Source organism: Carcharhinus amblyrhynchos, unplaced genomic scaffold, assembly GCF_965287045.1.
Source record: "Carcharhinus amblyrhynchos unplaced genomic scaffold, sCarAmb.v2.hapA chromosome_186, whole genome shotgun sequence".
NCBI classification, from domain to species: domain Eukaryota; kingdom Metazoa; phylum Chordata; class Chondrichthyes; order Carcharhiniformes; family Carcharhinidae; genus Carcharhinus; species Carcharhinus amblyrhynchos.
The window spans coordinates 237,697-263,967 of NW_027649926.1; the positions used below are offsets into that span (position 1 = coordinate 237,697).

The following is a 26,271-nucleotide window of genomic DNA, read 5'->3' on the forward strand; positions in this document are numbered from 1 at the left end:
AATACCTCCTGTTTATCCCATGTCCCTAGAATGTCAACATCCTTCTTTCTACACTCACCATCCACTACATCCTTCTCCTTTGTGAAAGTGATGCAAAGTACTTATTAAGGACCTCACTCACCTCATCTGGCTCCACACACAAATTCTCTCCATTGTCTTTGAATGGGTCTACCCTTAGCTACCTTCTTCCTGCTTATATACGCATAAAAAGCCTTGGGATTCTTCTTAATCCTGCCTGCCAAGGACATTTCATGGCCTTTTTGCCTTCCTAAGCCCCTGTTTAAGCTCTTTCCTGCTATATTTGTATTCTTCAAGAGTCTTATCCATTTTCAATTTCCTGAAATTTATCTTAAGAACATAAGAAATAGGAGCAGGAGTAGGCCATCTAGTCCCTCGAGCCTGCCCCGCCGTTCAATAAGATCATGGCTGATCTGTCGTGTCTCAGTTCCACATTCCCGCCCTCTCCCCATAACCCTTAATCCCCTTGCCTATCAAAAATCTATCAACCCGCGTCTTAAATATATTGAGCGAGGCAGCCTCCATCACTTCAACGGGCAGAGAATTCCAGAGATTCACCACCCTTTGAGTGGAGAAGTTCCTCCTCAACTCTGTTCTAAACCGCCCCCCCCTTTATCTTGAGGCTGTGCCCTCTAGTCCTACTGTCCTTTCTGAGCGGGAAGAGCCTCTCCACCTCTATCCTATCCATCCCATTCATCATCTTATATGTCTCAATGAGATCTCCCCTCATTCTTCTATACTCTAACGAGTACAAGCCTAGTTTATTCAGCCTCTCCTCATAGCTGAACCCCCTCAACTCCAGTATCAGCCTAGTTAACCTCCTCTGCACTCCCTCCAAGGCCAAAATATCCTTGCGTAAGTGCGGCGACCAAAACTGCACACAGTACTCCAGCTGCGGCCTCACCAGTGCCCTGTACAGTTGCAGCAAGACCTCCCTACTTTTATATTCAATCCCCCTCGCTATGAAGGCCAGCATCCCATTCGCCTTCCTGACCACCTGCTGCACCTGCAGGCTGGGTTTTTGCGACTCATGCACAAGGACCCCGAGGTCCCTCTGCATCGTCGCATGCTGCAGTTTTTCGCCATGTAAGTAATAGTCCTTCCTACCATTATTCCTACCAAAGTGGACAACTTCGCACTTGCCAACATTAAATTCCATTTGCCATTTCCTGGCCCATTCGCCCAGCCTATCTAGATCCTTCTGCAGACTCTCCACACTCTCCACACAATTTGCCGTTCCACCAATCTTGGTGTCATCAGCAAATTTCGACACCATACACTCGGTTCCCTCCTCCAGATCATCTATATAAATGGTAAATAGCTGAGGCCCCAGCACCGACCCCTGGGGCACTCCATTAGTTACCAACCGCCAATCCGAATAGCACCCATTTACCCCCACTCTCTGCCTTCTATTTGACAGCCAATCCCCTATCCACGCTCATCTTCGCCTCCTTCTTCCTTTTCACTAAGCTTATAATCTCTCTTGTAATCCAGGGTTCCTGAATCTTGCCATTTTTATCCTTCAGACTTGTCCTGAATTGTTAAGTGTTCAGCATCATTCATGATTCTTCAGATACTAAAACAGTCTGTCTGTGTCCATATGCAGCAAGATCTGGACAATATTCAGGTTTGGACTAAAGTGGCAAGTAACATTTGTGCCACACAAATGCCAGACAATGAGCACTTCCAACAAGAGATAATGTCCCCATTTGTCCTTGAGAGTCAATGGTATTACAATTGCTGAATCTCCTATTAGCAACATTCCTGGGGGATCACTAGACCAGAGAATGAATTAGAGTCATAGAGGTTTACAACATGGAAACAGGCCCTTCAGTCTAACTTGTCCATGCCGCCGTTTCTTTTTTCAAACTCCCAAGCTAATCCCAACTGTCCGCATTCGGCCCATATCCCTCCATATCCCTCCATACCCATTTTACCTATGTAACAATCAAAATGCTTTTTAAAAGACAAAATTGTATCCGCCTCTACTACTACCTCTAACAGCTTGTTCTAGACACTCACCACCCTCTGTGTGAAACAATTGCCCCGCTAGACCCTTTTGTATCTCTCCCCTCTCACCTTAAACAGATGCTCTCTAGTTTTAGACTCCCCATCTTTGGGAAAAGATATTGACTAGCTGATCTGTGCCCCTCATTAGTTTATAGACCTCTAAGATCACCCCTCAGCCTCATATGCTCCAGAGAAAAAAATCCCAGTCTATTCAGCCTCTCCTTATAACTCAATCCACCAAGTCCCAGTAACATCCTAGTAAATCTTTTCTGCACTCTTTTTAGTTTAATAATAGCATTTCTATAATAGGGTGACCAGAATTGCACACAGTATTCCAAGTGTGGCCTAACCAATGTCTTGTACAACTTCAACAAGACACTCCAACTCCAGTTGGACCAGTCATATTAATACAGTGGATACAAGAATACAGAATCATAATCATATTGTGCAAAAGAGGCCCTTTGCCCATCGAATCTGCACTGATGTGTGAAAAATACCTGACCTCCCACTTAATCCCATTTACCAACTCTTGTCCTATAGCTTTGAATGTTATGATGTGCCAAGTGCTTATCCAGGTACTTTTTAAAAGGGTGTGAGGCAACTCACCTACCCAGGCACGACATTCTAAACCATCATCAACCTTTGGGTAACAGTGTTTCTCCTTACACAACCTCCCCTGCCAAACAAGCCTCCTGCCCCTCATCTTGAACCTATGTCCCCTCATCACTGACCCTTCAACTAAGGGGAGCAGCTGCTCCATATCTGTTCTATCCACACCCCTCAATCTTGTACACCTCAATCAGGTCATTCCTCAGTCTTCTCTGCTCCATCAAAAATAATGCAAGGTTAACCAACTGCTCTTCATAACTTAGATGTTCCATCCCAGGCAGCATCCTGTGAATCTCCTCTGCACCCCCTCCAGTGCAATCACATCCTTCCTATAATGTGGTGACCAAAGCTGCCCTAGCTGTGGCCTCACCACTGTTCTATACAACTCCAACATGACTTCCCTGCTTTTGTAATTTATGATGTGGAGATGCCGGTGTTGGGCTGGGGTAAACACAGTAAGAAGTCTGACAACAGCAGGTTTAAGTCCAACCGATTTATTTGATAGTAAACTCACAAGCTTTCGAGGTTTGCCTCTTCGTCAGGTGAATGGACAGTACTGGCCTCAGACAGAGCATATAACAGCACAGACAATTTACAGATTACTGATTAGAATGCGAATCTGTACACCTAACCTGCTATTCAAGTCTTAACGTGGCCAACAATTTGAGTGGAAGGAGCATTGAGCACAGGTTAAAGAGATGTGTATTGTCTCCAGACAGTACAGTAAGTGAGGTTTTGCAAACCCAGGCAAGTCATGGGCGTTACAGATTGGGTTCATGTCGCACTATCTGTAACGCCCATGACTTGCCTGGGTTTGCAAAACCTCACTTACTGTACTGTCTGGAGACAATACACATCTCTTTAACCTGTGCTCAATGCTCCTTCCACTCAAATTGTTGGCCACGTTAAGACTTGAATGGCAGGTTAGGTGTAAAGATTCGCATTCTAATCAGTAATCTATAAACTGTCTGTGCTGTTATATGCTCTGTCTGAGGCCAGTACTGTCCATTCACCTGACGAAGAGGCAAACCTCGAAAGCTTGTGAGTTTACTATCAAATAAATTGGTTGGACTTAAACCTGGTCTTGTCAGACTTCCTACTTTGTAGTTTATGCCTCAATTGATAAAGGGAAAGTGTCCCATATGCCTTTTTCACTGCTTTACTAACATGCCCTTCCACCTTCTGAAATCTATGGACAAACATGTCAAGGTCCCTTTGTTCCACAGAAATTATCAAATTACTCTTGCCTAACTTTTCAGAGTTAAATGCTATCTACCACTGATCTGCCCATTTGACCATTCTGTCTAAACTTCATGTAGCCCAAGACATTCAGCTTCACCGGGAACCAATCTTCGTGTCATCCGCAAACTTACTAATCCTACTCCCCAACATTGTGAACTATTTGTTTATATAAATGACAATAGGGACTGAGGCCACTGGATACACTGGCTTCCAGTTACTAAAGCAGTCTTCTGTCATCACCCTATGTCTCCCAAAACTAAGCCAATTTTGAATCCACTTTATCAAATTACGCTGCATCCCATGTATGTTTGCCTTCTTCTCAAGTCTCCCAATTGGGACCTTGTCAGAGGTTTCACTGAAATCCATATAAACCACATCAACTACACTATCCTCATCTACATACCTCGTCACCTCAAAACATTCAATCAATTTTGTTAGACAAGACCTCCCTCTGACAAAGCCATGCTGACTAGCCCTGATCCAAGAGGAGATAGATTTTCTCCTTCAGAATTTTCTCCCTACCACTGACATGAGTCTCACTGGTCTGTTGTTTCCTGGCTCATCTCTACAAATCTTTGGTCACGGAACCCCATTAGCCTTTCTCCAATTCTCTGGTACCTTCCACGTGGCCAGAGAGGAATTAAAAAATTGGGTCAGAACCCGTGCAATCTCCTCCCTTGCCTCCCACAACAGCCTGGGACACAAGGATGGGAACTTTGAGGTGGCTGTCTCACTTCTGAATTTGGTTTCACTGGAACTTAGAAGAGTGAGACGGGATCTCCTAGAAACTTATAAAATTCTAACAGGGTTAGACAGGGTAGATTCAGAAAGAATGTTCCCAATGGTGGGGGTGTCCAGTGGTAGGGGTCATAGTTTGAAGATAAGATTTAGAACTGAGGTGAGGAGAAATTTCTTCAACCAGAGGGTGGTGAATGTGTGGAATTCACTACTACAAAATGTGGTTGAGGCCAAAATGTTGTCTGATTTCAAGAAGAAATTAGATAAAGCTCTTGGGCTAAAGGGATCAAGGGATATGGGGGAAGGGGGGAAATCAGGATATTGAATTCATGATCAGTCATGACCAAAATGAATGGTGAAGAAGGGCCAAATGGCTTACTCCTGCTTCTAGTTTCTATAGCGATCGTTAGCTGCTAAGAAGTATACCTTGTCACGGTTAAGTATTTCAATTGGTTAAAGTTATGCTCATTCTTTTTGTTATATTTTAATTGAGTTGTCAAATAGATTGTTTTAATAAAGGCTTCCTAGTAGGTCAATCAGAACATACCTGGAGTGAAACACCTTAATTTTGCCCTAATACCAAAATCAAAAAAATTTGGGGTCTAGGCTAACTTCAGAACATACTTCGGAGTTTCTGGTCTGGTCCCTAACAGTGTATCACTTACAAGATGCACCATAAAAACTCACTAAAGTTCCTTTGATAGAACTGTCCCAACTTGCAACCTCTAACAAGGGAACACCATCACCTGCAAGTTTCTTGCTAAGTCCAACACCATCTTGACCTGGTATTATAATCATTGATCCTTCATGATCATTGGGCAAAATCCTGGAACTCCTTCCCTAATGACACAGTAGGTGTTCTTACAACACAGCTTGCAGCAGTTCATCATCATTCTATCAAGAGCAATTAAAGATGGGCAGAAAATGCCAGCAATGCCCACATCCCAAAAACAAATAATAAAAAAAAAATCAACAGTTAAGGGTTAGGGTGGAAAGATGGGATTGAGATAGAGCATCAGCCATGATCTAACTGAATGGCAAAGCAGGTGCAAGGGGCTCTTATCTTTCTATGACGTAAACTAGAATATCAAGGTTTTGTTTTGTTCCATATTGTAAAGGTCTACAGAGCCTGAGACTAGTGGCTTGAAATGGCTTGCAAGGGTAAGGAGGGAGCTGGTGGAGTATAGCTCCTGTCACACCACTGCTAATCCAAAAAATATCCCACCAGACATGATGTATGGGATACTTGCCTTCACTAGCTGAGGCACAGAATATGAGAGCAGAGAGGTTACAATGAAGCTGTGTAAAACACTTGCTAAGCCACAGCTAGAGTACTGTGCAATACTGGTCATCATACTATAGGAAGGAAGTGATTGCACTATGAAGGGTGCAGAGAACATTCACCAGGATGCTGCTTGGGCTGGAACATTTCAGTTATGTACAGAGGCTGGTTAGGCTGGAGTTGGTTTCCTTAGAGCAGAGAAGGTTGAAGGGGGATATGATTAAGGTGTACAAAATGATGAGGGTGATGGGAATCTGGAACTCACTGCCTGAAAAGGGTAGTAGAGAGAGGCACCCTCACAACATTTAATAAGCATTGGATGAGCACTTAAACATTGAGCACCTAAGCATACAAGGCTACAGATTTGGGTCAGAGCTCTACCACCTCACCCACCATAGAATCGGAGCAGGTGAGGGTCTGACAACAGAAATCTCTATTGACCTCAGGTGGAATTTCCGATGTTGCTTGAGCAAGGCCGTAAAATCCCGAACTTAATGCTGGAAAAAGGGGTTAGAACAGATAGGTGCTTGCTGGATGGTACAGACATGATGGGCTAAAGGGCCTCTTTCTGTTAACAGCATTTTACAATTATATTTCATTATTAAATATTAGCATTTGGAGATTAAAGGTACAGATAAGTTAAAGGGCAGTGTTTTTGTCAGTATGGGAATTTTTACACATTCTCTAGAGAAATCAAATCCAAAAAAAGCTGCTGAACAGCTTGCTTTCTTTATCAATTATGTTGCAGTAGACAGTTTTCTCCATCATGATCCTTTAAAAATCTTTGTTTTGATTTAAAACAATGATTAATTAACAACAGATTTATGGTGTGTGTTCTTAAGATAGTTAACATCTGACGTGGAAAAACCGTCCTCCTGTCACAAGTCAGATATTAAATAACTGGGAAAGGGAGGGAAGTAGTTATCTTATTTATCCACACAAAAGATCATGCTTTTTGAAACCAGATAGAGATACACCAGGCTTGAGAAGAATTATGAAACCAAAAAAAACTGACAGGATTCCTAAATGGAGGAAACATTGAACGAAAAGAAACTCTCTCTTTGACAACACCTCTAACGTGAATATATTAGGAACATGAACACTTTCAAGTTATGTACACTCCTAACTTAGAGATTTTTCATTGTGTTCACAAACTTGCAATTTTCCATTTACATTAATGGGCAGAAGTATTTTTATCTTTATTCTTTCATGGGATATGGCCATTGCTGGCAAGGCCAGCATTTGTTCATCCTTAATGGCCCTGAACTGAATGTTTGCTATGCCATTTCAGAGGGCACGTAATTGCAGCCATGTTGCTGTGTGTCTGGGGTCACCATCAGTCAGTGAGGCAGATTTCATTCCATGAAGAACATTAGTGAACCAGGTGGGTTTTTACAACAATCAACAATTGTTTCATGGTCACTATTACTGAGAAATTGAGGAATGGCAAGTACAGAAATGGAAACAGGCATTTTCTCAGCCATCACTAGATCACCAGAATCTTGGAAATACTTATCTAATACATATTGTAGGAGCATTGCTTGACTTTATCATGCAGATTACAGGGTACTGATAAGATTCTCAATGTTTAATCTAGCTGGAATACACACTAGATCCATATTATCTAGCACTGAATGGGAAGAATACTGAACCCCAAGTCAGTTATATCCTTCCAGCTTCCAAAATCAAGCATGTTGGTTAATAATCAACAGTTTGAGGACTGTAGACATACCTGCATCAGATATAGGAATTGCCAAAAGTTCTGAAGAGGGATAAACTGACTTAATTTCTACATCTTTTAATTAATTTAAATCAAATTTGAACTTAGCACGGATGAGCCTCTGAAGTTAGTGATAGTTATGATTACATCATGTGACTGGGATGACAGCCTTTATGATTCAAGCAGTGTATAAGAGACCATGCAATTAATTACTCACAGTTTGATCCAGGACACACGTGCTCCTTTCAAACTTGGTTGATTCCCTTTCATTTAAACTAATTTTACTAAAACTTGTGAGCAGAAAATGGAGTGTTAACATTACATCAATTTGACCTGGATTCCAACAGAAGTCGCAGAGTATCAACACTATTCCATCCAGCTATTTTCTTCATTCAACTAGCATTCCTTTGGTAAGTTTTTTTGTTCTTTCATCTTTTCCTCTATCCTGCACTGCTCTGTATCACATTCAACCTAAAAAGCAGATGAAATGCTGCCAAATCTCTTAATCTTATTCTGCCAGAATATCTATCTGATCCTCCAATTTTTATTTGCTCCGTGTGGAAAGATATCAGATTACTTACTGGTGCCTTGGTGCCTCCTAAGATACATCCCTGCGTATTAAAGGTGGTGGCTATGGAAATAGTGTGAGCGTGCTGGTTATCATAATCTAAAATTCTGTAGATTCTTGGACAGTCCCAGCAGAATGGGGAGTGGCAAATGTTACTGTACTATTTTAAAAAAAGCAGGAAAGACCTAACATCAGTAGTAGGGTAAATTTTAGGATAGAATGTTAGTGGGGAGGGGTCGGCAGAGGGACAATCGTGGTATTGGGGGGAGGGGGTTAGGCCAAGTGGGAAAAGGGGACCTGGAGCAATAGCATCCCCGGGCTGCATGCTCCAAGTTCAAAGGGGCCTACAGAGTGAGCGGCCCCCTCCTTCCTGTCTGAGATGAGAGAAGGTAAAAACATCACTTTCCCACCACACTCACAGCTGCCAACCTAAAGATTGAGATTGGATGGGATAAGGTCATTAAATGTTAACGGTATTAATAGGTGAATGGGCCGGTCTCCTGCCCGAGACCCTGCCTCTGTGAAAGTGTGAAATTGCGTCTAGTGTCGGACAGAAATCCCATCCATTCAATTTTACACTCCCCTCTCCCATGTCTTAGAGCCTGCCTTGGGGGTGGGTGTAAAATTCTGCCCTTAGAGTCTATTATAAAGGATATGATAGCAGAACACTTAGAAAGTATCAACAGGATTAGATAATGTCCACATGGATTTACGAAAAGCAAATCATGTTTGACAAACCCACTGAAGATTTTTGAGGATGTAACTGCCAGAATAGATAAGAGGTTAGTGTAAAAAAATTAAAGACATGGGATGATGGGGAATATATTGACTTGGATTGAGAATTGGTCGGTAGACAGAAAGAATAGAGTAGGAATAAATGGGTCCTTTTGAAATGATAGTTGGTGACTTGTAGATTCTGTAGGGATTCAAGGGATATGAGGAGAATTAGGAGTGCGATGTTGAGATAGAGAATCAGCTGTGATCCCAAAGAATAGCGGAGAAGGCCCAAAAGTCGGAATGGCCAACTCCTGCTCCTATTTTCTTTGTTTCTATGGCATTATGTGAGAAATAGTGCAGAAGGAGGCCATTTGGCCTATTGAGCCTGCACAGACAACAATTCCACCCAGGCCCTACCCCTGTAACATCATGTATTTACTCTGCTAGCCCCTTGACACGAAGGAGCAAACTTGCATGGCCAATCAACCCAACCTGCACATCTTTGAAGTGTAGCAGGAAACCGGAACACCCAGAGGAAACCATGCAGATACAGGGAAAATGTGCCATCTCAACGTAGACGGTGACCTGAGGCCGGAATTGAACCCAGGTCCCTGGTGCAGCAGTGTTAACCATGGTGCCACCGTGCCACAAAGAACACAAATGTGTTGTCTAAAACTATGATGTACTGCCACTTTGATTCAGCATTTTCAAATTATGAGATTCATACAAGATCAGATATGTTGCACAACCTGGCAAAACAAGACACGCACAATGATTTACAAACACATGAAGTAGGAGCAGGAATAGGCCAATCAGACCCTTGAACCTGCTCTGCCATTCAAGAAGTTTGTAGCTGATTCAATTTTAACCTCAACTTCACATTCCTAACTATCGCACCCCCCCATAACCTTTCACTCTCTTGTTTATCGGGAGCTGATCTTCTTCAGCCTCAAAGAATTCAAACACTTTGCTTCAACCACCTTTTGAGGAAGAAAATTCCAAAGTCTCACAACCCTCAGAAATTTATTTCCTCATCTCTGTACTAAGTGGGTAACCCCTTACTTTTAATCAGTGACCCTTAGTTCTAACTCCAGCGGATACAAGCCTAGCCTATCAAATCTTTCCACGTTTTAGTGCAGCAAACCTTTGAACTGCTTCCAATGCATTTATATCTTCCCTTGATAAAGAGACTAATATTGCACACAGTACTCCAGATATGGTCTCAATAAGATATAACAGAAGCATAACCCTCCTCCTCTTTGCTTCAATTTCCCTCGTAATAGACAATAATATTTTATTAGCTTCATTTGTTGCAGCTGCATACTAACCTTTTTCAACTCATACATTAGGATTTCCCTCTGCATCTGAGAGCTAACATAGAACCGTACCGCACAGTACAGGCCCTTCAGCCCTTGATGTTGTGCCGAGCTTTGTCCGAAACCAAGATCAAGTTATCCTACTCCCTGTCATTCTGGTGTGCTCCATGTGCCTATCCAATAACTGCTTGAAAGTTCCTAAAGTGTCCGACTCCACTATCACAGCAGGCAGTCCATTCCCTCTCCCGGACATCCCTCCTATATCTCCCACCATGAACCTTATAGTTATGCTCCCTAGTAACAGCTACATCCACCCGAGGAAATAGTCTCTGAACATCCACTCTTATCTATCCCCCTCATCATCTTATAAACCTCCTGTACAAATGCAGCATAAGCCCACGGCTCTGAAACTTAAACCCCCTATTAATATACGCTAATACACTATAGGCCTTCTTCACGGATCTAATCACTTGAGTGGCAACCTTCAGAGATCTGTGGGTATGAACGCCAAGATCTCTCTGTTCCTCCACATTCTTCAGAACCCTGCCGTTGACCCTGTAATCTGCATTCAAATCTATCCTACCAAAATGAATCACCTCACGCTTATCAGGGTTAAGCTCCATCTGCTACTTTTCTGCCCAGCTGTGCATCCCATCAATGTCTCTTTGCAGCCTACAACAGCCCTCCATCTCATCATCCACTACTCCACCAATCTTGGTGTCATCAGCAAATTTACTGACACACCCTTCAGCCCCCTCCTCCAAGTCATTGATAAAAATCACAAATAGCAGAGGACCCAGCACTGATCCCTGTGGTACACCGCTGGTAACTGGTCTCCAGTCTGAAAATTTTCCATCCGTTGCCACCCTCTGCCTTCTATGAGATAGCCAGTTATTTATCCAATCGGCCAAATTTCCCTCTATCCCACACCTCCTTACTTTATTCATGAGCTTACCATGGGAACCTTATCAAACGCCTTACTAAAATCCTGTATACAACATCAATTGCTGTACCTTCATCTACACACTTAGTTACCTCCTCAAAGAATTCAATCAAATTTGTGAGGTGAGACTTACTCTTCACAAATCCGAGCTGACTAATAGAACATAGAAGAGTACAGCACAGAACAGGCCCTTCGGCCCTCGATGTTGTTCCGAGCTATGTCCGAACCCAAGATCAAGCTATCCCACTCCCTATCATTCTGGTGTGCTCCATGTGCCTATCCAATAACCGCTTGAAAGTTCCTAAAGCGTCCGACTCCACTATCACAGCAGGCAATGCATTCCACACCCCAACCACTCTCTGAGTAAAGAACCTACCTTGGACGTCCCTCCTATATCTCCCACCATGAACCTTATAGTTATGCCCCCTAGTCTGAACGTCCACTCTATCTATCCCCTCATCATCTTATAAACCTCTATGAAGTCGCCTTTCATCCTCCTCTGCTCTAAAGAGAAAAGCCCCAGCTCCCTCAACCTTTCCTCATAAGACCTACCCTCCAAACCAGGCACATCCTGGTAAATCTCCTCTGCACTCTCTCCAATGCTTCCACATCCTTCTTATAGTGAGGTGACCAGAACTGCGCACAATATTCCAAGTGTGGTCTCACCAAGGTCCTGAATAGTTGCAGCATAACCCCACGACTCTTAAACTCAAACTCCCTGTTAATAAACGCTGACACACTATAAGCCTTCTTCACGGCTCTACCCACTTGAGTGGCAACCTTCAGAGATCTGTGAATATGAAGCCCAAGATTTCTCTGTTCCTCCACATTCTTCAGAACCCTGCCGTTGACAGGGTTCAAAATGAATCACCTTGCAGTTATCAGGGTTAAACTTCATCTGCCACTTTTCTGCCCAGCTCTGCATCCTATCAGTGTCTCTTTGCAGCCTACACGAGCCCTCCACCTTATCCACTACTCCACCAATCTTGGTGTTGTCAGCAAATTTACTAACCCACCCTTCAGCCCCCTCTTCCAAGTCATTGATAAAAATCACAAGTAGCAGAGGATCCAGTACTGATCCCTGTGGTACACTGCTGGTAACTGGCCTCCAGTCTGAAAATCTTCCCTCCGCTACCACCCTCTGTCTTCTATGAGACAGCAGTTACTTATTGAATCAGCCAAATTTCCTTCTATCCCACATTTCCTTACTTTCATGAGCCTACCAAAGGCCTTACTAAAATCCATGTATATGACATCAACTGCTCTGCCTTTGTCTACACGCTTAGTTACCTCCTCAAGGAATTCAATCTTTGTGAGGCAGGACTTACCCCTCACGAAACCATGCGGACTATCCCAGATTAAGCTGCATCTTTCCAAATGAGAAAGATTGCTCTGCAATCTCTCACCATTTAGATAACATGCTATTTTTTATTCATCCCGCTAAAGAGGAACCTCACATCATCCCACATTATCCTTCATTCGTCAGATTTTTAACCTATCTATATCCTTTTATAGCCTCCTGTCCTCGTCAGAACTTACTTTCTTGCCTATCTTTGTCATCAGCAAGTTCGGCAACCCTACTGTGAGTTTCTTCATCCAAATCATACATTGAATACCAAGGGGAGGTAGTTAGATTCTCTCTTGTTCAAATGATCATTGCTTGACAAATGTATGATGCAAATGTTACTTGTCATTTATCAGCCCAATAATGTTGTTCCAGTCTTGATGCATGTGGTGTGCTATGAACAGCTATGTTGCTGTCATTATGCTAACTCACTATTTCCACAGATGCATGAGATGATTTAATCATTGAAATTTATGACACGAAGTAACTTAGCCCATGATTCTGCATCACCTGTAAAAGAACTATCAAGCTTAATCTCACCTTGCAGATCTTAGTCTGTAGCGTTGTAAATTACGCACCCCCAGTGCATATCCAAGTGCTTTTTAATATAATGAGGATTTATGCCTCTACTACCCTTTAAGGCAGTGAGTTTCCTATTTATACACCCACTGGAAGCTAGATGTTCTCAACTCCCCTCTAATCTTTCTATCAATTACTGTAAATACAAACTCAGTTATTATTGATCTGTCTGCAAAATGAAACAAGTCCTTCAATCACGGTTCCTCTTATACACTTCTCCTCAGAGGTTAAACCTCTCCTCAGCCTCATTTACTCCAAAACAAACAGCTCCAACCTAGCCAACTTTTCCACATATTTAAAATATTCCACTTCTGACAACATCCTTGTAAATCTCCTTTGTAAATCTCTTATTCAAGAAAGGGAGAAGAGATAGCCCAGGAAATTATCGACCAGTGAGTCTAACCTCAGTGTTTGGTAAGTTGATGGAGAAGATCCTGAGAGACAGGACTTATGAATATTTGGAGAGCTATAGAACATAGAACACTACAGCACAAACAGGCCCTTCGGCCCACAAGTTGTGCCAATCATATCCACACCTACCAGGCCTATCTGTAACTCTCAATCCCATTAAATCCCATGTATTCATCCAGAAGTCTCTTAAAAGACCCCAGTGAGTTTGCCTCTACCACCACCGACGGCAGCCGATTCCACTCACTCACCACCCTCTGAGTGAAAAACTTACCCCTGAATTCTCCTCTGTACCTGCTCCCCAGCACCTTATACCTGTGTCCTCTTGTAGCGACCATTTCAGCCCTAGGAAACAGCGTCCGAGAATCCACCCTATCTATACCTCGACCATATTAAGGTATAGTATGATCAAAAATAGTCAGCACGGCTTTGTCAAAGGCAGATCGTGCCTTACAAGCCTGGTTGAGTTTTTTGAAGATGTGACCAAACACACTGACGAAGGAAGAGTGGTAGATGTGGTTTATATGGACTTCAGCAAGGCGTTCGATAAGGTCCCCCATGCGAGGCTTATTGAGAAAGTAAGGGGACATGGGATCCAAGGGGACATTGCTTTGTGGATCCAGAACTGGCTTGCCCACAGAAGGCAAAGAGTGGTTGTAGATAGGTCTTTTTCTGCATGGAAGTCAGTCACCAGTGGAGTGCCCCAGGGATCTGTTCTGGGCCCCTTACTCTTTGTGATTTTTATAAATGACCTGGATGAGGAAGTGGAGGGATGGGTTGGTAAGTTTGCTGATGACACAAAGGTTGGAAGTGTTGTGGATAGTGTGGAGGGATGTCAGACGTTGCAACGAGACATAGATAGGATGCAACTTTGGGCGGAAGTGGCAGATGGACTTCAACCCAGATAAGTGGTGGTTCATTTTGACAGGTCAAATGGGATGACAATACAATATTAAGGGTAAGACTTTTAGCAGTGTGGAAGATCAGAAGGATCTTGGGGTCCGGTTTCATAGGATGCTGAAATCAGCTTTGCAGGTAGAGGATGTGGTTAAGAAGGTGTATGGTGTACTAACCTTCATCAATCAAGGAACTGAGTTTAGGAGTCAGGAGATAATGCTGCAGCTGCATAAGACCCTGGTCAGACCCCACTTGGAGTACTGTGCTCAGTTCTGGTCACCTCATTACAGGAAGGATGTGGAAGCCATAGAGAGGGTGCAGAGGATACTTACAAGGATGTTGCCTGGATTAGGTGGCATGCCTTATGAGGAGAGGTTGAGAGAGCTTGGTCTTTTCTTCTTCGAGAGACGAAGGATGAAAGGTAATCTGATAGAGGTGTATAAGATGTTGAGAGGTATTGATTGAGTGGATTCTCAGAGGCTTTTTCCCAGGGCTAAATGGCTGCCACAAGAGGACACAGGTTTAGGGTGCTGGGAAGTAGATACAGAGGAGATGTCAGGGGTAAGTTTTTCACTCGGTGGTGGGTGCGTGGAATCGGCTGCTGGCAGTGGTGGCGGAGGCGGATTCGATAGGGTCTTTTAAGAGACTTTTAGATAAGTACATGGGACTTAGTAAGATAGAGGGTTATAGATAAGCCTAGTAGGTAGGGATATGTTCGGCGCAACTTGTGGGCCGAAGGGCCTGTTTGTGCTGTAGTTTTTCTATGTACTATGTATCTTCCCTAATGTGATCACATCCTTCTTGTAATTATAGAGCTATATAGGATAGGAAGCTACCAATTGACCCACCTTGTCTATTCTGGCTGAGAAACAAGAACAATAGAGTCCCACTTTCCAGCTTTTAGTCTAAAGCCTTATCGGAAATGTACTTGAAGTGCATATTCAAGGAGTGATTACACCTGTTTGCAGAACTCTTGTTATGGCCAATCTAGTATTTTAATGAATTATAGCATAACTCCTTGTTCTTATATCTGATGCCTCAGCTAATGAAACAAATCCAAATGTTTTCTTAACCATCTTATCTATCTGTTGTGCTATTTTCAGGCATCTATGCATGCATTCTAAGACTTCTCTGCTGCTCTACACATTTCATTAACCCACTGTACATGTGTATTTGATTGCCTCATTTTCCTTCCCCAAATCCAAATGCATTACATACCTCACACTTCTCTGGATTGAATTCCATTTGGGTCTTTTCTGCTCGCCTGATCACTCTATTGCTATCTTCATACGGTTTGCAGCTTTTCTATCATACACACCAACATATGCATACTTATTAATCAATGCCTCCAACATTTAAATCTAAATCATTGATATAGACCAGGAATCAGCCTTACAGTCACAAAAAGATCCTCCACCATTAAAGTTTGTCCCTAATATTGGGCCAATTTTGAATTCAACTTGTTGATTTCCCAGGGATCTCTTGAGCTCTTATATGAAAGGTAAGAGTTTATAAAATGTATTGCTAAAATTCTCCTATATACTATAGGCAAATATGCTACCCTATCAGTCATCTTTGTTACCTCCTCAAAATTTTATTCAGGTTAGTCAAACACAATCTTTATTTGCTGACTGCCCTTAATTAAATCCGTTCCTTCCTAATTGATGATTAATACTGCCTCTCAGTATTTTTCCAATAACTTGTATCACTGACTGTAATTATTCAGTCTACCCTGTTCTCCCTTGTGAAACAAAAGTACAACATTACCAGTCATCTATAGCCAAAGAAGATGATAATCAGAGTCTTTGCTATTTTCTCCAACTTTTCTGAACAGCCTGGGACATATTTCATCCAGGTGTGGCAGTTTATCTATTTTCAAAGATGCTGAATCCCTTCATATTTCCTTTCTCACGATGTTTAGACAATCCAATATTTTACATTCTGCTTCCTTAACTACAATGTCTGCATCATCATTCCCCTCTTCTGAACAGAGAACCAGCCCAAAATTTACTGCTTTCACACACAGCTTAAATTTTTAGTCTCTAACAGGTCAGATTCTTGTTTAAATTAGCCTCTTACGCTTTTTGTATTTATGAAACATTTCTGGATTTCCCTTGATTTTACTTTCTAGTATTTTTTCATTTTTTCCCAATTTCCCTTTTAAATTCTCTTCTGCACTTTCTATATGACTCTGTTTTCTGAAATTTTGAGCTCTCGATACCAGATATAAACTTCCATTTTTGTATTATCCTACCCTCTACGATTCTTGATGTCTAAGGTGCTTTCATTTTGGAAGTCCCATTTTTTCAGGAGCACCGAGAGAAGAGGGGAGTGCGATGACCTGAGTTACTCTTACAGTGAACCAATAGTCATATCAGCACCACAAAAGATAGCTATTCAGCCAAAGTGACTGTTTCCAGTACATTTTTGTCAAATCATATTGAAACTTGGTAAAATTGGCCCTTTCCAAATTCATAACTTTTATTCCCAGACTATCTTTGTCCTTTTCCATAACTACGTTAAATCTAACTGATTTGTGATCACTACCACCAAAATATTCACCCACTGATATCCTTGCACTTAACCAGTTTTACTTCCTAAACCAAGTTTTGTTTGTACACATTTACTGAAACCGTTTTTCCTTTTTGACAGGAAATGGATGCCCAGGAAATGTTACCAACTGAAAGGTAAAACTTAAAGATAAACAATTAATTGTATGATTAGGAAACTTGTTACATTTAACTGATTATTTAGTTTTAAATTCCATCTTTATATTCAGTGGAACATTAATACAGTCCAGAAATGGCAGGAAGCTTATATTCCTTTTAAAATGCTCCAATGTAAAGAGGAATCCCAAAAGTTTTACGACTATGTTAATAATAGGGGAAAGTAAAAGAAAAATGGTGTCCATTAAAGGACTTAGAATCATAGAATCCCTATAGGGCAGAAGGACGCCATTCGGCCCATCAGGCCTGTAGTGACAATAATCCCACCTATCCCCCTAACCCCATATATTTACCCCACCAGTCCCCTGATACTTTAGCATGGCCAGATCCACACATCTTTGGACTGTGGGAGGAAACCAGAGCATCCGGAGGAAACTCACATCGACACGGGGAGAACGTGCAAACTCCACACACAGACAGTGACCCAAGGCTAGAATTGAACCCGGGTTCCTGGTGCTGTGAGGCAGCAGTGCTAACCACTGTGCCACCCAATGATGAAAAATACTGCAAATTATCAGGAAATAGCAGCTATACTGAATAGATTGTTTTAATCAGACAACCAAAGACATGTTTCAATCACAGTAAAAGAGTCAAGAAATCCATACAGTAGTGAATAAAATGTGTCTTAGGCAGAATCTGGTAGGACTAAGTAGCCACAAGATTCTTCAATCAGATAGAATACCTGGAAGTAATATTAATGAGAATTTAGATGGTATTTTCATCACTTCTTAATGTAAATAGAGAATTGAATAGTTACAAAAGGTTTAAAAAACGAGTAAGGCACAAAGTGACTACATGCTGGTTCATATAACATAATAGGAAAAAGTCATTGCAGTGTTAATGTAAGCTTTACTTAGGACTAATAAACTTTTTTAAAGGGTGTTCCTTAGGGTGTCATATGTGAATGTATGAAGAGCCCAGGATCCAGTTAATCTTTATAAGTAAAAACAGAAAATGCTGGAAAATTTCAGCAGGTCTGACAGCATTTGTGACGAAGGGTCATCTAGACTCAAGACATTAGCTGAGATTTTCTAGCATTTTCTGTTTTTGTTTCCAATTCCAGCATTTGCAAGATTTTGCTTTTAATCTTTGTAAGTATTAAATAATTACTTGCATTAAATGTTGGAATGAGCTGGTCGGTAAGGGTAATCCAGTCACATGAACTTTTAAAAAGGGACTCAAGGAAGCTCTTAAGTGAGGCGAGCAGACAAAGTGAAGGCTCATGAAGAATTGTCAAAAGGTTTAAATGGATTGAGAATGGAAAATGTGCAGCAGTAGCTAGTGATGTTTCATAGAAATCTATTCTGGGACTCTGATGTGTGAATAATTTAGAACAAGTTATCTGTAAAGTTGCTGATTACACAAGGTTCCATGGGCGCATGTTGAATAGAAAAGAAATGGACTGTGGAATTTTGGTTGCCTTTTTGCTTGTATGCCACTAACTTTAACCCAGTAAAAACCCTGTTTAGCCATTAGAGATATGAGGCACAATTCTCTCATGGCCCGTGGGTTTAATGACAGGCAGGGAAGAATTTGATGGGAGTCCAAAAATCTTCTGTTGGGTGTTCACCATAGCAGATCAGGAAACCCACTGGGAACCAGCGTGAAATGGATGTGCGTCCTGTTATTGGTCTGGCCAGTATCTTTCACGCATTCCCGATTCTCCATGGTATCAGTGGGAAAACGTGCCAATCCAGAACATATCTGGAACAATGTGACATGCAGAGGTTGGGGCTTGCCTGAACAATACCTGTAGCTGCCTCCAGAATTCAGGCTCTTGATCTTTTTTCTGCGCTGTTTCTTCATCTTCTGCTGCTTCTGATGGAATTTGATGGACAGAGAGAAGCAGATGATCCTGTGGTCTGTCCAGTAGTCATCTGCACTGGTCATCACTTTGGTGATAACAGTTTCCTTTTGGTCTTGGAATCGGACAATGACAGTCAATCATGTGACAGTGCTTTGATCGTGGATATCTCCAGGAAGTTCTGCATAGTTGGTGAGCTGGAGAACCCTATTGGAGTTGTAATTCCCAATTCTTTCAAGAATTGGAAGTCCTTTCCAATCTTGGCGTTGAAGTCCCGAGGAGGATGATCTTAGCTTCCATAGGAAAATTGGAGAGTATGGTGTCCAGGGTAGCATAGGAGCTCTCACCATGGCAGTCATTGATACCGTATAAGTATCTTCCGCCTGATCTACTGTTGAGGACTTGTTTAATCTGATTCCTCCCCTCCAACCTTAACATCATGAGTGATCCTGCCAGGACTTTAAGACTCCCGACAGCATCATTCTCGAGATCAATAGAATGCTTGAACCTCTCCACCATGGTTGTAATCCACAGAAAGGAAATGTTGGGCAACATATTTAGGGCAATAGCAAATGTCAGTTTAACTTGAAAGGGTCTCATTTCTAACAAGCTAGGAGAAATGTACGACTGATATTGACCAAACCAACTGGAATTCAACAAGGGTCCCCCAGGGAATAACACAGAGAGATTTCCTAATTTATTTTCATTAGAATTACCACACGAGGTAGTTCTAATTTAAAAAACAGCAAAATTAACCATATTAAATAATAAATGGAGGAAGTCAAGCAAGAATTTCATTTTGCATTCAGTGAGGCATTAGGCATCACATATGGTGTATACAAGTACAACCAGAATGTCAAATCCTACCTAATATCCCTGCACATAACACAACCCTCTATGACACCCATGGTCAAGTTTGGCCAGGAATAGATCCATCAGGAAATCCTCCAAATTGTCCAACCTGTAAAACAAAGCTGGACACAAATGTATAAGTAATCCTTTCAAATAATGAAAGAGGACATATTTTCAGTAATATTGCACTCAAATGCTGCACTCACTAAGTCAATAAACATCAGCAGATCGAACAAGCAAGTTAGCAACTTGAGAAGAACCTTTTGTGAGAACTAAAAAACGAGCAAAAATGACTGAAACTCTGCCATTTGATTAAAAGCCTGGAGCTAGTTTCTGTTCCTACATTGTATGCCTCAAGTAAAGGCAAGTTCACAAGAATTTTCCTTTCTTTATCTGCTAACATTGACATAAATTTCTTTCACTCACTGTTAATCTTTTTGGCAAAACAATTAAACTGTTGGTCCCATTAAATTTAATATAGATGGTACTTTGTAATGTAATGAGAGTAATTCTAAACAAATCTTCTGTTTCACACTGCATCCATCTAACAGTTTAAAGATGAGAACACGGGAACAGTAACTGAAATCCTGTGTAAGTTTACAGCTTTCTCCCTGTTTGTTGCTTAGGAATGTGTGATGTTTTGGTAGAGAATAACACTTTATATTTACTACATGAGAATATTAAACTATTGAGTTGCATATAAACTGAAAATTAAGTAATATAATCACATTGTTCACAGTGTCCATATAGATCAGTCTGTCCCCTGATAAGCCAAAATAATTTCTCTATGTGACAGGAAGGAATTCAAGCCAGTAAAGAACCAAACATGCAGTTTTGTTTTGGTGGGTCTAGATCTAACTTTTCCAACAATCTGGGGGAGGTTTGTGACATCCTAAAGCCCAATATTGGTTTCTCCATCCTCGGGGAGAGCTTTCATGGGAGAATATGCCGTCTGGTATCACAATCCACAAACAATCTGGATTACTCAAGGCATTGAGGCAAAGCAATATCCCTCAGGTCAACTTCATTCTGTGGCCAATGTTCAACCCCGGGGATTCATTGCATCAGAGTTCAGGACAAAAAAAAATTTCTGGAGTTAAAATAAACCTTTGGTGAGATTGTAATTGGTAAATCCACCACCTCCTCCTCCCGAACCATCTCACCTTAAGTGTCAGCTCGCCCTCTGTGGGACACAGGTGAACAATTTACCTTTCAAATACTAACGGTCAGCGCGGGGAGGAGCTGGGGGCGGGGCATGTGGTAGGATGGGCGCGGCCAAGGTGGTCAGGGTAACGGTGGGCGTGGTTTCGGCGCTCGAGGCTGTAATCTGCGGCGGGATTGGGAGGATCCTGGAGAGGGGGGAGGGGCGGCAAGGGTGGGCGGGGCTTGTCGTGGAAGGGCCCCGCCCCTCCATGACCTCGTTCCCTTGATCCCTCCCCCATGCGACTTTAAATACTAACGGTCGGAGTGGGCGGGCACGCGGTGGCAAACGGTTGCCGCTTGCGGGATGTGTGAACGCAGCAATGGTCCCGGCAAAGGTGCCCATTACATTTGCAGACCTTAGAGTTCGGGTTATGTCACAATGATCGAAATACTTAATCAGGCCAGCGAGTTACCCTTATGTACCGTCCGCTTTCTGAAAGACACTGAAGTCAAATATGGGGTAAAATATGGCTTAGTGGGGTGTGGACGTGGAAGTGGGCGTTGAGGGGTGGATGGGGGATGAGGATGTAGGATGAGGAATGGATTGGGGTGAGGGTGGGAGGTGGATTGAGGTGAGGGTGGGGGTGTGCAGGGTGAGGGATGGATTGGGGTTGAGGGTGGGAGTGCAGGGTGAGGGATGGATTGGGAGTGAGGGATGGATTGGGGGTGAGGGATGGATTGGGAAGTGAGGGTTGGGGGTTTGAGAGAGCTGAAGATGAAACCACTCCGAAGATGTGTGGGTTAGGTTTATTCACCATGTAAATTTGCCCCTTAATGGCGGGGGACTAGCTAAGGTGAATGCATGGAGATAGGGCCTGGGTGGAATTGTGGTCTGTGCAGGCTTGATGGGCCAAATGGCCTCCTTGTGGACTGTTGGGATTCAAGAGGCAACTAGATAGATACATGAATAGGCAGGAAATAGGGATATGGACCACACAGAGGCAAGAAAATATTAGATTAGAGAGGCATCTGTGTTGGCACAGACTTGGGCCGAAAGGCCTGTTGTCTATGTTCTTTGGATTCTGCTATGATGCTTTGAAATGACAAATGAAGTGCTGGTCTTGGATGAAATGATAGGTTTTTTTTGGGAGCTATTGGAGCAGAGACATTATGATCCACAAACATAGAGTAAACTTCAACCTGGACATTGGAGGAAGAATTTGCGGCTAAAGCAGGACTTCCTCCAGCCATTGACCATATGGTTCTGTCTGTGGTCCAGGAGGCATTCCACTGAAGATTAAGGGACAGTTGATTACTGAAGTTCTGTACAAAGAAAAGCAAAGGTGCAGAAGCTTTGTATGTGATCCAGTTTTTATTCCAAGGTCTTGAAAAGAGTGAAACAAATACTTGGGAGGAGGAGCATTAGAGCCACCTTGAAAATAGAAGATGCAAGATTTCCCATAAACTGCAGGTGATGCAATTCCCTTACCGGGAAGGATGGCTTGCATCCACCAAGAAACAAATGGACAAATATGAGCAAGGAAAACAACAACAGACACATTGTCATGCATTACGCTGTAAAATCTTTGCAAGAAGACATCAATTTTGATGAAATAAAGTCTATATCTCATAATCAAGATAGTTTTACCATCAACAACAAATGAGATTAGAAAGTATAAAAGGCAAATGAAGAATGGCGGGGCAGGCTCAAAGGGCTAAATGGTCTACACCTGCTCCTATTTTTTATGTTCTTATGTTTTTAATGTGCTAAAGCTATTCCCATCTGTTTACTTGCAGTATATATTCCAAATAATTTAATCCTAATGCAATACTGTGAGCAGCAAGGACATCTGTGGTGGATGACTGACTGATTTACAAGAGAATGGTTATTTCCCAAGAGTCTTCAGACTCAAGATGCTGCAGAGAAGGGGCACTTAGGCATTACAAAGAGACTTGAATAGGAGTGGGGAGAGTGGCACAATATAACATGATGTTAGGAGTATATCAGAGTCAGAGACTTGGGGATTGTAGTACAAAAGGTTAATGTTAAATATGTAAGTAGATAGTTTACGTTAATCATAGAATCTCTTAGAATCCGGCCCATTAAGTCTGCAGTGACCAGAATCCCACCACTATCAGATAATTGATTAATCCTGTGTCATAACACAGCCAAAGACAAATGCAATTTTTGGTGCTTAGGTCAACACCTTCAGACTTGATCAGACTTTAAAACAAGCTGCCAGTGTTTGCAAGACATGCTGTTAGTTTCTGCAGTGTGATCAGGTTTTTGAAGTGCGTCCATTAAATGCATGTATTAATGTATGGGATTGTCTTCAGGTGACAAGAATTATGGTGGAGTGGTGAAATAAGGTGCAGCACTAAATACATGTTTTTTTACCTCTGAAAACTGGTTATTGGGATGCACATTCGTGAACATGAAAATATTTCTTTTTGACTTGAATATTCCATGTGTATTTTTTACTTTTATTTAGGTGTGCAGCAGCATCTCTTATGATGGCTTCTTTACTGCATTGTGAAAGACAAGCAGGTGGCAGTTTCAGTAGCAGTAACAAGAAAACAAGGTATGGTACCGAAAGAGTAGTACTGTGTTGATGCAGCAATAATGTTGAGAGGGTAGCACCAATATTTTCCTGTGACATTCAACAACCGTAGCCTCATTTTGTTGAATCTGGTCAATGTTTGAAGATAAGTTTAACCAGGAAGAATACAACTAATGCATCATACGGCCATTTCAGTTAAAACATTAGAATTCAAGCCATCAGGTCTAGTTGAGTTGATAGCTATTAGTTCCAATACTTTACCTAGTATTCTTTTTCTAGTGATAATTGCTTTAAGTTTCTACTCTGGATTTTCTACTATTATTGGAATATTTTTATTGTCTTTTACCATGAAGACATGCAAAATACATGCAAAATTTGAAGTGTCTGCAATTCCCTGCATTCCTGGTATTCATTCATCAGTTTCACCTCTGCAATACCAACATTTACTTTGGCTTTTCTTCCTTTTTACATATTTGTGAAAGCTCTTGCTTTCTATTTTAATATTACTTGCTAGTTTACACTCAATCTAGTTTCCTCTCTTTGTTGAGTCAAATTTTACTAGTTGTTATAATTTTTCCAAACTCAGGCTGATCACTAACCTTTGCAGCATTTCTTTTGAATTGGTACCATCCTAAACTCCTTTAGTTAGTCACAGATGCTTCATCCTTCATATTTTTCTAAAACTTGTCCGGATCTTGCTGCAGGCAGGCATAGATTGTTTCACTATATATATCATTGAACACTGCGATCATCAGTAAACATCCCCACTCCTAATCTTATGATGAAAGGAAATCATTGATAAAGGCAGTTGAGTCTAGGACATTATCCTGACGAACCCATGCAGCAGTGTATTGGGACTATGATGATTGACTTTTAATATCCACAACCTTCCATTTGTCAGGTACGATTCCAGCCAGTGGTGTGTTTTTCTTCTGATTTCCGTTTACTTCAAATTTTGCTAGTGCTTCCTGATGCTCCATATGGTCAAATGCTATCTTGATATCAAGGGTAGTCACTCTGCGTCACTTCTTGAATTCAGCTTTTTTGTCCACATTTGGACCAAGGCTCGAATGAAGTTTGGAGCTGAATAACCATTAGTGCCATTTGAAAAACATTGTAGATTACACCTTCCATCACTTTGCTGATGATTGAGAATAGTTTGGTACATCAATTGGCCAGATTTGTCTTGCTTTTTTTTGATTGGACATATCTGGACAATTTTCCACATTGTCGATGCCAGTGTTTAGCTATGCTGGAGCAGTTTGGCTGGAGCTAGTTCTGGAGCACAAGTCTTCAGTATTAGAGCTTGGATGTTGTCAGAGCTCACAGCCATTGATTTGTCCAGTATGTTCTGGACATCACATAGAGTGAATTGAATTGGCTCAAGACTAACATTTTTGATGTGGGGCCCTCAGGAGGAGGTCAAGATGAATCATCAACTTGTCATTTCTGGCTGAAGATGGCCACAATTGCTAAAGCCTTGTGCTTTGCACCAATGTACTGGACTCTCCTGCCATCATTGAGAATGGGGATGTTAGTGAATGCTTCCTTTCTGATTAGTTGTTTACAGGCTGGATGGTGCACGACTGCAGGGTTTTGATTCAATTCAGTGGCTGTGGGACTGTTTAGCACTATTTCTAGCCTCTGCTATTTAGTGTGTATGTAGTCCTGTGTTATTGCTTCATCAGCTTGGCACCTCATTTTTAGGTATGCCTCGTACTATTCATGTTCTCCTATACCCCCATGAAACAAGGGTTGGGCTGAGGCTAGATGATAATGATTAAAGTGAGGAAGATCGCAAACCATGAGGTTATAGGTTGTGGTTGAATCCACTTCTGCTGCTTTTGATGGCTCACAGTGTTTCATCACTAACAAAGGATCATCTAGACTCAAAATGTTGGCTCTATTCTCTCTCCACAGATGATCTTACACCTGCCAAGATTTTCCAGCATTTTCTGTTTTTGAATTTGTAACATAGAATCCTACAGTGCAAAAGGAGGTTATTAAGCCCAAGTAGTCTGCACTGACTCCCTGACGGAGCATCCTATCCAGATCCACTCCCCCACACATTTACCATGGCTAATCCATCTAACCTAAACAACTTTGGACACTAAGGCAATTTATCATGGCCAATCCACCTAACCTGCACCCGGTGGATTGTAGGAGGAAACCAGAGCACCCAGAGGAAGTCCATTCAGACACGGGGAGAAGGTGATAACTCTGCGTAGACACTCACCCGAGATCAGAATTGAATCCGGGTCCCTGGCACTGTGAGGCAGCAATGCTCACCACAGTACGTGTTTTAAAAACAAGACTGAATGGAGAGGGTTTGGGAGGAAATTCCAAATGTTAGGAACAAGGAATCTGAAGGGCACCAATGATAGAGGGATGAATCATAGAATCCCTACAATGCAGAAGGAGATCATTCAGCCATTGAGTCCGCATCAACCACAATCCCACCCAGGCCCTATCACCATAACCCCATGCATTTATCCTAGCTCGAGCCCCTGATACCAAGGGGCAATTTAGCATGGCCAATCTACCTAACACACACACACACTCACACACCATTGGACTGTGGGACTTTATTTTCCGCTGCCACAATCATTTCTCACTACAGTAGTGATGTCGTCTTTTATTAGCAGAGCGACCCTACTTTCAGTTCTAATCCAGACTTACTTTTTGCAACGGCAAGTTTCTGTCACCTTTGCCCTATCCCACCCCCTCCCAAAGTTCAGCTCCCAACTTTGGTTGCCTGGAAATTACGTCCCTGCAATGGGATCATAACCTATT

The 26,271-nt window shown here is 42.0% G+C and overlaps 1 protein-coding gene across 7 annotated transcripts in view; it reads left to right on the forward strand.

The window, feature by feature from the left end:
- sacs2 (sacsin molecular chaperone 2) overlaps positions 1–26,271 on the forward strand; it is a 122,839-nt gene that overhangs the window by 45,767 nt on the left and 50,801 nt on the right. For 3 of the 7 annotated variants that reach the window (XM_080183216.1, XM_080183217.1, XM_080183213.1), the window contains exons 2-3: positions 17,045–17,079; positions 23,410–23,499. In XM_080183216.1, coding sequence (XP_080039342.1) covers positions 17,048–17,079; positions 23,410–23,499 — 122 coding nt within the window. In that variant the 5' untranslated portion in view covers positions 17,045–17,047. Of the gene's footprint in view, positions 1–7,966; positions 8,030–17,044; positions 17,080–23,407; positions 23,500–26,271 lie in introns of those variants that run through there. The other 4 variants (XM_080183218.1, XM_080183219.1, XM_080183215.1 and 1 more) reach the window with 3 other exon arrangements.